Raw genomic sequence first — 15,619 nt, 5'->3', positions numbered from 1 at the left:
GACTTTCTTACAAATATCAGTGTCTATGATACATCATGAAAACAAAAAAAAATTAAATAAGAATGAAATAATGTGTACCTAAACTGATGGAGAGAAGTAGTACCTAAATTGGGGAGAAAAGTAGCAAATGACAATTTGTGTGTGTTAGATGTCATGTAATGTGCTTGGTGCATTAGATGCTCTTCTATCTTTCCTAGCCCTTGCTCTAATCTTTTGATATAGGTTATTACTGTCTCCATTTCATAAGTGAAGAAACTAAGGCTCAGAAGGGTTAAGTAACATGCCCAAAGGCAATAGCTAACGCATTATGGAGAAGGGATTAACTCTGATCTGGTTGTAAGAAATTGTTCTTCACCATTTACACCTAACATTGCCCTCTAAGTTCTGCATGCAGCAGCCAACTGTTTTTTAACTTAGAATAATATAATTCAAATTGAAAAATAAGAATGTTTTCTTGTTATTTATATTTTGTATATTAACAGCACCCAGTGGGGTACTGGTTAGTGATTTTTCAATAATTTAAAACCCAATTTTCTGTCCATCTTCACACACAAGTTATTTTTCAGAGCTTGGCAGAGTCTGCAATTACAGTATTTAAAATCCTATAGAGGCATGTATTATGGACAAATGCTCCTATTCAAAGAACATGCAGGTAATTGAGCATCCTTTAATGGAACCTCCCTTCCAATAATAAAGTGTGAACACAGACCTCAATTATTTAAGAATATCTCTTACATTGTCAAAATTTAATCTCAAGGGAAGTCAGAAAAAATACTCATATTTAAATTCCAAGACCTCTTAACGCAATGAAAATATTCCACCACCTTTATTACCTGCAATATTGAGATTTGTGCTTGGCATTGGGTTAAATGGAAAATACATGAAAAATGAGGGAGAATCCCTGCTTTCATAGGATTACAATTTGGCTGACAAATCAAGATTTATGTGAGCTTAACACAATAAATGTTTTTAAATATATATACCTAGACATAGCAAATAAGCAACAGTTGGAAAAGAGTTAGAAGTAGTACATAAAAAAATACATATATAACCTTGGGCTGTGGCAGACACTAAGGAGGCAAATGAGTTAGAGGGTGAAGAATGTATTGTTTTCAAATAGATGGAAAGAAAAATTAATAATTGAAGAATGAATAGAGACAGGAAAACAAACAAGATTCCCAGAGAAAAAAGAAAAAGCAAAGTATGGTGTGGCCTGTAACAGTTATATACAGTATATACAGGCAGAATGTTAGAATCTTGGTCAGGAGGATAGAGTCAGAGTGAGATGAAGACATCACGTACCGTTCCCTAACTCCTTCCACCCCTGCACTGAAGAACTGCTTCATACTAAAGATAGTACCGATAAGGGTTATTACACATGAGAGCATGGAAAATAATAATGGAATTTCCAATACTAGCAGCTCAGAAAAAGAAATGGAATCCAAAGATTTAATAATTCTAAAAACAAATACATAATTAAAATAAACAAGAAAAGCCTAAACCACATTGTGGTAGGCAGCTTTGTAAGACAGCTTCTAGTCATTCCTACCTCTGGATAGGTAAAAAAAGATTATGAACTGATGAATATTAGAAGCAATTATTAGGCAATGAGAATTGTTTTTCTCAGCGTCACTGCTACTGTACTAAAATCAGAAGTTAGAAAGTTGACCACATGTTTTAACTCAAGCTATGAAGCAGCAGAGAACTTCAACAGTATTAAACAGCCATAGCAAGAGCTCAACTGAACTCACCTGAAACCTGCAGAGTGCATCTCCTCCACCCCCATGATTCTGAATGGGGAAAGCACCTATTCTCGCAGATTACCATAATGGCCCCACAGGTATCAGGCAGAGCAAAAACCTACATTACCCTACTCCTCCACACACACCTCATAAGATTGATTTATAGTAGTAAAGAGGGTACTACTCCAATTGAGAGAGATTTTCCATTAACCAGATTCCTAACACAAGGCTGACCACAGCGTCTAATTACTGATTTGTTCCCCACTTAATGTCAATAAATACCAGCCACAAAAGCTTCCTTATTCTACAGACCCAAATCATATCTCATAACCCCAAATATAACTGCTTTAATTCTAAATCAATTCTCTTTTTTTCTGACCTCTTCAGAGCCAAAGGAAATTCTGTCAACATTGTTTGTTAACATCTTGATGATCACAAAGATAAGTCACACTTCATGCGTCCTCCGCATGAAACAAAAAAATCCTCATATTTTAACATTTTAGCATACAGTTGTAATCCTTTATTCTTTCCTTTTTGACTTCTGGTCTCCAATATTCAAATTTTAACATGTGTCACTGGTGGACCCAAACTGAACTAAATACAGCTTTTTAAAAAGTTTCTACATGATTGATGGCTTCCAATACCATCAAATTCTAAAATTGAAATGTCTAGCTTGCCCTTTCGGAATGAGCACAAGTTATTTTATAAAGTTCTAAGGTGAAATCCATGGCAATCAGAGAGAAATTTCTAACTGTGAAAAGATCTGGTAACAGTGAATAAAGAGGGTAAAGTGGAGAAAAAAAAGGAACCATGATGGCAAATTATTTCTATGATAAATCACGAAAATGATTCTTCACACCTCTGAATTATAATAGGTGAAAATTTGACCCACCTTTAGGCTGAATCAAGTATTTGAGGCCTTAGCATATAAACTACATCTAATCTTCCTAAAAGACAATAAGGATAGGAGATAAGTCAAAAGGTCAAACTTACATAATATATTTCTTTAATCAGAGTATCAGATGAAGAATTCTCAGATTTATAGGTAAAATGTATACCTGAAATATAATCATCTCAGGTATAGGCCAGGATATAAAAAAGAAGCAAGTTCAAGGGTACTGAGCAGTGTAAGAGACTGCTAAAATCATTCAAGCATTAACTAAAAGCTCAAATTTTATCAGAGTATACATAAATCAACTTTATTAGGTACTGTAATCTAATACAGCCTGATGACAGTGACATCTGGCTGAGAAACACAAATAAGTGTTTAATGACTATGAGTATCAGGATTCTAGAAGGAAATTATTTTAACAGGATAGCTTTTTTTGTTGCTCATTTCCACTAAAACAACTACTGAAATAAATTTTCAGTTTGTTCTACTGAACCCCTAATTCCACCACAATCTCTTCATTTGTGGATATTTATGCAGTCTGGTTTCTTTCCTTAATAAATGAAGTAATCTGTACAATACTAGTCATAGGTATAAAAAGTGTACGACTGATTTTAAATTTTTTTTTAAAGATTTTATTTATTTATTTGAGGGAATGGGATAGAGCATGAGGGGGGGAGGGTCAGAGGGAGAAGCAGACTCCCCGCCAAGCAGGGAGCCCAATGCGGGACTCGATCCCGGAACTCCAGGATCATGACCTGAGCCGAAGGCAGTCGCCCAACCAACTGAGCCACCCAGGCGCCCACGACTGATTTTAAAAGTAAATAAAGTATTTCAATAAAAATAATATATGAAATACCATGCTATGTAAAACGCTGAGGGGCAAAAATCAAACATAATTATATACTAAATTACTGTACATTAAAATCTGTAAAAATAATAATGCTTACTTGAAATTACCATAACAATGCAATGTTTAAGCAAAGGCATACAGACAATTTCCTCTAAGGTATACCTCACTCTGTTTAAGGTGGCTTCCTACTCCTTTCAGAAGAAAAAACACACAGTTTCCATTGGCTTAGAAGACCCCGCATGTGGTGGTTCCTGCCTGGCTCCTTCTCACCACCACCCTTCTCCTTCCTTACTATACACCAACCACACTGGTCTCTTCTCTGCTTCAACCCTCCAAGCACTCTTCCACCTCAGACGTGGCACTTGGTCTATCATTTTCCTGAAATGTTCTTCCTGATGCTCTCTTCCCATGGCTGGCTCTTCCTCATTTTCCAAGTACCTCTTCAAATGTCACCTCCTGAGACTACACCACTCCTGCTGACTACATTCTTAACAGCCTCCCCTAGTAATTCCTTCTTTATCCCTCTCTCCACAACATTTATTTTCTTCATGGCACTTATCAAAGTTTAAACGAATCTTTACTTAATAATTGCCTATATTCATTGCTTCTCTGTGTCATTGCTGCTCACTTAGCACCAGAGACTGCTCATAGCTGGAGCTGTAGAATATTTGCTGAATGAATGAAAGTTATACTCTCCCACTATGTAGAAGTATATAAATAGAAGTACCACTGTCTATTGGATAAATGATCTATGATTAAAAATTACTGTAGTTATACATTTACACTTCGCACCCACTCACTTTTGAAGCACTTAGCTTTCTAAGCTCTCAAAAGTTAAATGTTATAGGAATTTAATTCCTCTTTCCTATTTATAGACTTTCACTTGGATATTTACTGTTGATATTTTGGGGACTGTAACTAATATGAGATGGTAAATCCATTTAGTAACCTCCCTATGAACAAGGCAATAATTCCCTTATGCTCAACTGCAATTACTTGTGAAAGTAAATTTCTTACCCTCCAGCATAAAGTGTTCAAATACCACAATCCACCCTGCAATGTGGTGCAGTGCACAAAGCACAAGCATTCCATGGAGGCTGTATGTTGTTTTTTTAACATTTTATAATTACTTATTTGTGATAAGTGATACCAGTTTTTCATTTATGTTAATAGCATCAGATTAATAAATTTTCCTCTTAAATAAATTTCATTTAAAAATTTACTTAGTAAATAGATGTACAGATGATATGGATAACCTAAAAACCTTGAAGGTGGGATGCAAGTATTAAGGTCTGGGAAACGCTGGATTGGATCACCTCGAAAGTCTTCTTTGTCCTTCTGTTCACTGCTCAACTATCTATCGGGCCAGGCTCTAAGGGTACAGAATGATTAAGAACCTCACATACCCTCAATGGCCCTGGTTAGGAAATCTAATATTTTTTATTTTATGAAAATAATATGGTTATTACATTGTATAGTAAGGTCTAATAGTGTTTACTAAATGTTTTCATAATTTAAAAGGAATCTCTTTAAAAGCAAAGGAACTGAAAGTAGCCAAAAAATATTTTGTAATTACAAAGTGCAAAGTATTTAAATAAAAAAGGTATTCAAATAAAACATGTGCCTCACAATAAGTCTTAATATTTTAAAAAATGCCCTTTTTGCTGAAGGCACATCTATAAAGCCTGTTTTAGAACTTCCAAAATGAGCTTATGTATCAAAGAAAGAAACCTATCTAAACTGAAGAAACTAAAAAAATGGAGAATAATTTAAAGAGAGGGATACTGAAAAGATCTGCGCAAAGACATAGATTATAAGATCGTTTGGTCTCCTAAAGTGATTCTAAAGGAAACCAAAATAATTTGAATTACATTACTTTCACTTCTCTTGGTTTAAAGTCATACCTTGAAGAGAAGGGGCTATTTGCACTGTAGCCTACCCTTGTTTGTCCATCAAAACCAAGTCAATCTTAGCATACTAAAATGTGACTCTATTATCTTTTGAGAAAATGTCACTCAACTACAATATCTCACATAAAGAAGGACACCACTAAACTCTATCCCTAACACTCATAACTTGGGAATCATGTAATGCCTTTTCTTTTCTACTAACCTCTTTAGGCGATTTTGTTGAACAAATATTTACTGAGAAATAACTACCGTAGAGTCTGAAGACACTAAAATCTAAAAGAAACAAAACAAAACATAGTTCTTGACATTTATAGTAGGGGAGACAAACATACAAGCAAAGGTAAATAAATAATTACCATTTAATTCAAATAATAATAAAATCATGGGAATAACGATTTAGAAGCTGGTATGATTCTGTTGAGGGTAGGGTAAGGCACTAAGTGCTAAGTACCTACTCAGTAGCCTCCTTCCTTACTGACAGAACCCCACACACCTGGGGTGGCAATGTGCCCTGTTAAGCAACATTTCAAGAAGCAGCTACAGGGAGCCAAGCCTAAACAGAAGTCAGTAGGTAAGATTTCCAGAAAGGCTCTTTGAAAGGAACTGCAAAATATGCCCTTTTGAGTAATCCCCTACTGCAACTCTTCTACCTGTCCAAAAAAGAGGAGGAGCAGATTAGAAGCAGCCTGGGACACTGATGATGTCTGGGTTGTCATACCAGCCCTGATCTGCCTCCTCCAACAGATACCTTATATGAGAGGAAAATAAATCTTTTGTTTAAATCATTCTTGGGTGACTTTTCTAAGTGATCAAATCTCTTCCCCTAGATATAAATGACACGAATATCAAGATTATTAAGGTGATTTTAGTAAAGAGACTGCACATACAGCATTATGAAAGATGAAGAAAGTTTCCCAAGCAAAGACGGAAGGAAAAGCATGCCAGTCGGGTTTTTTTTTTTAAAGTTCTTGAACTGTGGCAGGCTGCAGAAGTGAAGAGGAAGGGGTAATGGAGGTATTTAGAAGATAAAACGAACAAACGTATTGATTAACTAAATGTGGGGAGGCTAGGGGCAAGGAGGAGACAAGGATGACTTGCAATATTCCAATGTGAGTCACTGTAAGCTGAGTGGTTCTTGTGAGAGAAGGAAAAGAGGAGACTAAGAGTTAAGTCTTAACATTAACACACTGAGTTCCGGGGCCTGGGAATTCTCAGTTAAGATGAATAGGCTCAGAGAAGCCTGAGCTTGAGGAATCATTAATGTATAATTGCTAAAACTAAGAGAACACCCGGAAAATGAATGGAGGAATGTTTCACAGCTTGGGTTGTGTGTGGGGCAGCGGGGAAACCTGGCATTTGACAGAACGGTTCTTCACCATGTGGCATTTGGTCTTCCTGGCCTCTGGAATTGGGTAGAAGAAGCGAAGAGAGTTACCACGGTGTGAGATCACCTGACTACAGTAAGAAACAATGCAGGTCAAAGACTGCCCTGAGGAACAGTAACCTCCTTATGAGTGATAGCCACAGAGAAGGTAGAAGGTCACAAAGATGGGAGGACAATATAGACGATTAAGTCTCAAAAAGGAATGGATTTTTATATTAAGGATGTCATGATCACCTGAAATAGCGATTTAATATGGAGTGCTAAAATAGGAAGGAACGGAAGGAGGGACAGGAAAAGAAAAGCCATAAGAAGAAAAGGGAGAGGGAGGACGGAGGAGGAAGAGCAAAAGAAAGACAAAAGGCCATCCTGGAAATAACTGAGGGAATGGGGAAGAAACTGGGTGCCACTTGGAAGAGCTGAACGTGAAGCAGTGCTCCAAGAAAGTGGGAAATTCCACTTAGAGAAGATGGAGGGAATCTTTAAGGAAGAAGTGCGCATCCACCCTGTGGTGCTCTCACAAGCTAAGATCATCTTATAGACGTGTACACATCTGCCAGTAAGGCACACATTAACATTGCTATTTTATAGATAAGAAAACTAAGATTTTGGGATTAAGTAACTTATCCAAAGTCCTGCTGTCAGGGAAGTGGCTGAACTCATGTCTGTATGGATCCATTATGGACACTTGCTTTTTGTTACATTTCGTTCAATTCATTACATCACCTTCTACTACCTCACTCCGTAGGCTAAAAAAATCTATCCCCCTCAAAGAATTTACTAAGTTTTATTTTCATTCTATGTTTATCCATATCTCTGAGTGAACTGCTTTCCCCTCAATACAACACCTAATCCAGGCCCCAGAGCTTCTGAATAAATTCTGCTCAAAACTCATTTTATATCCTCTAAGAAATTAACAATACTCAACATGAGTTAGTTCAGTTTTTTACCAGATATTAATATTTAACTGCATTAATCTTTATTACATGTTTCTATACAGGCTCTTCACTTTAGTTTGTGGGCGTGTCTTCCCAACTAATTCACCAACACCTTGAGAACAGAAGCCATTTACAGTACTTTCATTTTGTTCCTCCGTTATATGCAAATAAAACTCCATTATATGAAGCACAAGAGTGAATAAACAGTGTGGTTCATAAATAATGGATAGATACATACCAAATATCCACACATATTTATTAAGAACATACTTACATTATACATATTTTTCTAAATGTATGATATACATTGAAATTTTTTAAATGTATAAAAAGTACTAGAATAACAAAATATAAACAAAAAGCACAGCCAAATAGCTATAAGATTTAAAAAGCAGGTAGTGTCTGAATAAAGACTGACATATATACTCACTAAGTATGAGGAGCAATGTTACTCAACAAATTTCTCTCGGATTCAAATAAAAATGTCTTTTTCTGTGTTTGTAGACATAATTCAAGACCAAAACAATGAAGAACCTTTTTTTCCAATTCCATAGTAAATCAAAGCTATAGTTCACTCTGCCTTTCTAAAGGCATTTTATCTTTTATCAAATTGTTTCAAAATCACTGCATGAACAAAGAGCCTAGGTTATTATAGCCATTAAAAATTTCCACTATATGAGAACAAGGAAACATTTCCTATGGCGTCACATGACAAATGTTTTCTAGTTTTCTATAAGCATTTACAATGTACACCATATGTGGTATGTACCTTTTATCTTGTGTCTTACCAATAACATTTATATTTATATATACTTGTTCAGTAATGAGACTGTATCCAGATAAGATTACAAAAATAGATATGAAATCTATATGCTAAAGTTGGCCGTAAGTGTCCATTTGTTTTTAGCTTTAACTTGCTTTGAGGCAGAACCAGAAATGAGTATTTCCTAAAGTATATATTTTAGAAGATCCTTTACATAAAAGACAGCATCATAATTATACCACTCTGAGAAATACTGCCTCTGTCTTACAGTGATTTCAATCCTTTTCAAGTACGACTACAGCAAAAAAAGAACCTTTTTTTAAAGTTTAATCAAGTGTTTCCCATTTTTGCCACCTGAGCCAGTTGGTGAGTGCTATCTATTTGACATCACTTTATAGATAGTTGAGTACTATCTCTTAATATGGACTCAAACGATTCTCTTCTTCTTTAATTAGGCAACCAATAAGTCTTGTCAAAACAGTAATCTCATGTGTATTTTACCACAGAAACAATCTCAAGATGATTTATCAGGTAAGTAAATATACTACCTTAAGATAAGGATTAGTAAAATAAATTTAAAGACCAATTCTTGTTAAAAAAAAAAAAGTCTAACATCAGCTAAAATCTTCTAATAATGTAAATCTGGCTAAAACGTAAGGTTTTTGACCTGTTGACTAAAACTGTGGACTCTGACTCTTCTCCACAAAGAAACCAAAAAATAGACACTGAAACCTCAAATGAAATGGGATCAAGAAAGCAATACTTCAAATTTAGTTTATTCTTCCTATTAACATTTAAGCCAACAAAACTTAAAACATAATCCATAATTTAAGTACTTATGGCATAGTATGCACATTAATTTTACTTACCAAGTCATATATCTGATTTGCCAATTGTACCTTCTCATCTGCATCTTCCAAAGCTTTATAGTAATCCTGAATAAAAACATTTTCAAGAATAAATTAATAATTTAAAAATGTGTATTCAGCACATATAACTGCATTTTCATTATCATACCTTATACTCAATGTCAGTCATCCTACATTAGCAATAAAAACCCAGTTAAGGATAGGATGGCGATGGGGTAGGATTAGAAATTATGTACAATGGCCAAGAATTAAAGGAAGATGTTCAGCATTCCTAAAAAAGATATAAGTAAAATTAAATAACAGTCCAAGTCTAGCCTCTAAACTAGTAAAAGTGACGTGAACTAATGAATAGTTCTTTTTCTTTCAAAGAAAATGTTTCAATTTATTTAACTTATAAAGAACATTTGCTCTCCCCATTTTTAAAACTTTTTAATCAAAGTATAACTATTGAAAAGATTCTGACCTGCATGTCCCTATTTTCCAATTGTTCTGGAACTCTCATTTTAAGTTAGCTATTAATTCATACAATTCAATCTGTACTTTAGATTTCTCCTCAGCATAAAGCAAATCATTTAAGAACAAAAACATGATTCTATCAATTCACATGGAGAACTAGACTGTTAGGGATATAGACAAGCTGTACTACACCAAAAACTTAACAGGTTAAAGCGATGAAGACTGACTTTGGGTTGCAGAGCTGCCCCTCGAACACGGTGTCCCCCCATGTGGTTGAAAATCCATATATAAGCTTCTGACTAAAAGATTAACTACTAACAGCCAACTGTTGACTGGAATCCTTCACTGATAACGTAAACAGCAGATTAATGTGTATTTTGTGTATTATGTTCTTATTCTTAGGATAAAGTAAGCTAGAGAAAAAAACGTTATTGACGAAATACATTTATAGTACTATACTGTATTCATTAAAAAAAAAAAAAAAAAAAAAGCTCCACGTGTAAGTGGACCCGTACAGTGCAAGCCCATGTTGTTCCAGGGTCACCCGGACTACAGATGTGCGATCTGTACTCACATACACAAGGCCTCCAGGTACCTTCCAAGCCAGGACCAATTATGTGCTTCCCCCATGTGGCAAGATATATAAAAAATACTCTAAATCTGTAGTTTCAAATTTCTTTCTCAGTTGATTTTTGAACAATTCTATGAAGGTTGGGGATGAGGGAGCCATTATTACTCAGAGATATTAAAGAACCTGTCCAATGTCACACAGCTAAATGGCAGTCACAACCAAACCCAGGTCTTTTATGTAGCTCTTCCAACATATCCCAAATACACCAGGTTATACATTTAAAGCAAACCTTGGGAAGAGATCTGATACTCATTCTAATCTGGAAGAGACCTGTAAGTACTGTAAGACTAATCAAAATTCAAGGAATTCTGTATTTCTAGGCTCCATTCATATACAGATTTATAGTTTTAAACTAAAAGACTTTTTTTATGATCCTTTCAACACTTAAGATTGTGTTCTGTGATTCTACCAACTTAGGTACCTAACATTATGTAAAATATGCTTCAAGGTCAGCTAATTTTCACCCCAGTTTGTGGCCAAAATTGGAAGACAATGTAGTATCTGTGAAGACAAGGCAACCTTAATTAGCTGTAACCGGAATAAAGTAAAAGAAAAAAAATGGGACTTTTTTTATGATTCTGTAATTCTCTAATAAAAGTTGATAATTATTGAAACAAATTTTAAATTACCAAAATGATTAAAAATTCCTACATCTGAAGCTCTGAAACACAACAAATTATTTAAATCCTAAAGAGCCATTGATAACTTTCCCTCATTTTGATATCCAGAAAACAATTTCATTTTAAAATATCTTTCTCAGAGGACCCCAATATTTACTGATAGATCAGTAAAGATCTATCAAAAAAGAACATACTTTTTTGATGGATGCCATTTGTTCTTCTCTCCACTCCGGTTTATTTTTCTTTGCATTCATAAAGAATTCACTGACTCTTTGTTCTAGTTGATCCATTGCATCTATGACATAATAAAAACATTTCATATTTAGATGACCAAATTCATACACTAAATATACATGCTTTGATTTGGGGAAAGAAAAAAATATCTGACAACATACACTCTTTCACTTGGCCAATAACTTAAATATGTCATGCTTTGATTATGTAAATGCTTTAATTACTCTAGTTAAAAAAAAAAGTTACAATTTTCTCTGAAAATTTATATTTGTTGTTATGTCAAAATTTTTCCAGTAGTCAAAGTAGTCAACAACATATATAAGTTCTATACCATAGTATTCAATAGTACAGCCTTTGGGTCAAAAGCTAATGGTATTAAATCAGCCAAATGTACCAAAGCACAATTTCTTATTAAGAGTACTACTAGATAATCCTCACGTTTCTTTTAATAAGAAAAAGTAATAAAAAGATTTTAACCTCTCACTATATGGCATTAAGCACCCCATCATCTCATATCATGACTGACAGCAGAAGGTACATCATTTGTTCACTTGATACACTATATTATTTATTCTAGATAAGTTTTTCCCTAAGTGTGTGCCAAGAATAGTCATCTCATTCCATGTCTGCTAAAAAAGGAAAAGTCAATTAAAAAAAAAAAAAGTGATTCTGTTGCTATGTAAGTGAGGAAAAACCTTTTGGAGACTTTTCGGGGCAATAATATAATACTTTTTTAAAGATTCTACGAAGTCTTACAGTTAATTTTTTAAAAATTTTCCTTTGTTTAAATCAGCAATTTCTAACTTATTTTACAAAGAAGTCTCTTTTATTAATCCATAGTACCTATTAACTTTAGAAAATTCTAATTATTATAAAATGCAAGTTTATAAAACCTCTCATTTATATAATCTAAGTACAAATCACAAAAGAATTTAAAATTTGTAATGATAATGAAGGAGAATAAAATAACAGTTACCCTTTATTGAATTTCTACTTTGTATCAGATACTATAAATTCTAATTTAACTGTGTTATTTTAAATCCTCAGATAATTTTCATTTTATAGACAATGAAAACCATGGTCAAGGTCAAAAAATAAGTAAAACTCTAATACAAACTCAGATCTATCTGACATCAAAACCTGTAGAAAACACTACTTTAGCATTTTTTTAAGATTTTATTTATTTATTTATTTATTTGACAGAGAGAGACACAGTGAGAGAGGGAACGCAAGCAGGGGGAGTGGGAGAGGGAGAAGCAGGCTTCCCGCTGAGCAGGGAGCCCGATGCGGGGCTCGATCCCAGGACCCTGGGATCATGACCTGAGCCGAAGGCAGCGGCTTAAACAACTGAGCCACCGAGGTGCCCCCACTTTAGCATTCTGACTACATTTAAGTTAAAATGAATTTTGTGAGCAAGCTAAAGAAATACACAATTCAGACTTCTACACTACAATCCCCTGAATAAAAGAAGGCTTCCATATCATATCAACTTGTATTAAGCATGGCCACATGAAACTGACAAGAGGCTGAGAAATGTATATTCATGACCAATGGACATGGAAGTGCGTGGAGGACTAGGGGGGTAGAGAAGCAAGAGGGAGAAAGAACAGGGCCTTAACTACCTCAAGGAATGCTGGTTCTCTGATGTCTTTCCATGATACCCCCTTCCTCCCAATCATACCCCAAAATCCAGATCTTCCTCCACCTCTACTTTTCTAAGAAAAAAACCTGGCGGCATGAGAAACATTTTATGTATATAGCCTAAACCTAGTTGGAATAAATGGGATCAAGAAACATATTTTCTGGGGATAGACCCCACGAAAGCCAGTCATTACTATCATTTAGACAATTTAATTAAGGAGTACCTACATCTAAACAGAGAGTAACATCCAGCCATAAGGGTACGCCTAATTGTACATTTTAATTATGTACCGTATAATTCATTTTGCACTCTTAATTTTTAATACAGTAGCTCTACAAGATAACTGGAACAGATATATTACATTCATTTCATAAAAGGGGAAGGTTTATGAAGTTCTTTCAGAGCATGGTGGGCATATATTTGTACTCATTTTAAGTGTAATTTTAAGTGTAATTTCGCTCTAAGTTATTTACCTTCTTATCTCCAAAGGCACTGACTCTTTACTTTCTTTGAACCATAAACTTTTTTTTTTATAAACTTCACAGAAAAAATGATCAGATAAACCAAATACCACTCTATGAAAGAACAAGGTTAATTTTGGGAAAAAGTAACCAGACTACCAAGCTATCACTGATAGAAGAAAAAGTCAAAATTTTTATTACACCAGATAAGAAGCTTTACAGTAAAATCTATTTCTCTCACTCATTTTGATTGAAAAAACATCATCCTGTTGACAAGTGAGAATGTATCCTATAATGTGTAACTTTTCCCAAAATTTGACATTCCAAGTTCACCAGGGTCACTAAAGAATCGTATATAGCCTATGCTTCTGTATTTTCCATTCTTGAAAATTTTGGAATAGAAGGAACTTTAACAAAAGTATAAATGCTGAAATCTATGTTCCATACGTAAGGGCTCAAGTCAAAATCTTCTCAACATTTACACCGATGTGCATTAAGACATACATCTACGTTCTCACTGAAGGTACAGAAACTTTTATTGCAGAGTCTTTGAATTCGAGAAAGGAACACATACACGTGCCCTAGTGCCTCCTTCTCTTGTAAAAGCAAGGAGGAGAAAAGTAGCGTGGAAAGCAAGAGGCAAGATTCGGCACTGCCTTTTCTTTTTTACAACTCCTTATGCACTAGCCAGTGAGCCGGAGGAGAGTCAAATAGCAGAGGCGATGAAGTCGATGGCAAGTAAGTCTGGCAGTGAACGCGCGCGGCCAAGACGGGCAAACGCGCCGACTTACTCTGCACCTGCAGGTCCATCTCGCGCATCTCCGTGAAGCGGTCCCGCAGGTCCATTGGAAGCTGCTCAATCACTGTCAAAGGGAGAGTCCGTCAGAGGGGCGGGGCCAACGGCGAAAGTACGCGCTTACGTCACTGCGTGCGTGCGTGCGTGCGTCGGGGGGGTCGAAGGAGCCGGCAGCCCACAGCGAGGCTGCCAGTTACCGTGAGAAAGAAACATCCCCCGCCTCCCCCTCCCTCCCGCCATCCCGCCTGCCCGTCCACTCGCGCTCTTGCCCGCCCGCAGGTCCCACAGACGGCCCCCGCCAGCGCCGCCCACTCACTTTCCAGATAGTCCTCTAGGTACAACATCGCGGCCCTTAGAGCTGGGGGAACGAGGGGGTCCAGGGGTTTATTTGTGTCACTCGCTGTCGCCGGAGTTTTGTCCCTTCCAATATGGCGCCTCCGCTAGCAGCACCCGCTCAGCTTCGGCAGGAAAAAAAAAAAAAAAAGAAAGAAAAAAAAACCACTTTGGCGCCTGACGGCGCTTGCCTCACTGCCGCCCGGAGCTGTCATTGGTTGGCTGAAGCAATGACGTAGGCAGACGGGAGGCCGCCCCCGCGCCTTTATGGGAAGTGTAGTTTCATTCCCTCCCAACAGGAATTAATAATGCTTGACAGTTACTCACGTAGAAACTACAAAAACCAGTCGTCCTTGCGAACGGTGCGCAAGAGAATCTGAAATGCGGTGGCTCTGTTTATTTGTTGATTTTTGCACAGGGAACGACGGGAGTTGTATGCGCCTGCAGAACATAACTAGGAACAACTTTTCACCTGTTCTTTACTGCTACGATTCCATGCCCTGGCGTTTGTGAGTCATAGATTTCAAGTAGTGCTAAGCAAAGAGAAAGTGTTCTGACGCTAGAATAATCAACAAAGTTCGGGCGACTTGGATTGTTTAAAACAGAACTCTTTGATGGAATTTATCCTTAGTATCCACTGCTAAAAATAGAAATGGGACGTCTGGTTGGCTTCCTTGTAACTAAAATAGTGTCACTAAGAATATGGGGTGAAGATGAATTTCCCATATTAAAAGATACAGAAATAGCCCTCGACAGCCTCTTACATATTTTATTTTGCGGTCTGTCTCATCGTTAATCGTAATGTAATTGAGCTATACGTAGAATCTGCACCCAGAAAAAAAAAAGAAGAAGAAGAAGAAATAGCGAGCAAGCAGAAATAACGGATGAAGACTTAGTATCTAATGAACTATCCTAATAACAATTTTAGATTACGTTAAGTAAATAGCCTGTATTGGCTGTCTATAGTCCTGCGCGGTGTCTTTTTCTACCTTTTGACTCCTCCCCGAAAGTGCTCACCAGTGATACATTTAGTCCCTTCACCGCTCAGTTTTCTTTTTCTTAAAAATGTTTGCACTCAGTAAAGGTTGGGTATTGTTCTTT

The 15,619-nt window shown here is 36.2% G+C and overlaps 1 protein-coding gene across 4 annotated transcripts in view; it reads right to left on the bottom strand.

Moving 5' to 3' along the window:
* Window positions 1-15,204, bottom strand: part of ING3 (inhibitor of growth family member 3) — a 29,751-nt gene extending 14,547 nt beyond the window's left edge. The window contains exons 1-5 of one of the 4 annotated variants that reach the window (XR_003516579.1): window positions 14,846-15,204; window positions 14,502-14,643; window positions 14,181-14,252; window positions 11,247-11,347; window positions 9,346-9,411 (exon numbers count right to left, since the gene is read on the bottom strand). Coding sequence is in view for 3 of the 4 variants with exons in the window: in XM_027574600.2 (XP_027430401.1) it covers window positions 9,346-9,411; window positions 11,247-11,347; window positions 14,181-14,252; window positions 14,502-14,529 (267 nt within the window). In the remaining variant the exon portion in view is untranslated. Of the gene's footprint in view, window positions 1-9,345; window positions 9,412-11,246; window positions 11,348-14,180; window positions 14,253-14,501; window positions 14,644-14,845 lie in introns of those variants that run through there. The other 3 variants (XM_027574600.2, XM_027574601.2, XM_027574599.2) reach the window with 3 other exon arrangements.
* Window positions 15,205-15,619: the final 415 nt, after the last annotated feature.

Source organism: Zalophus californianus, chromosome 12 (assembly GCF_009762305.2).
Source record: "Zalophus californianus isolate mZalCal1 chromosome 12, mZalCal1.pri.v2, whole genome shotgun sequence".
NCBI lineage: Eukaryota > Metazoa > Chordata > Mammalia > Carnivora > Otariidae > Zalophus > Zalophus californianus.
Note: the sequence above shows the minus strand (reverse complement) of the source record. Positions and strands in the feature narration are given on the sequence as shown.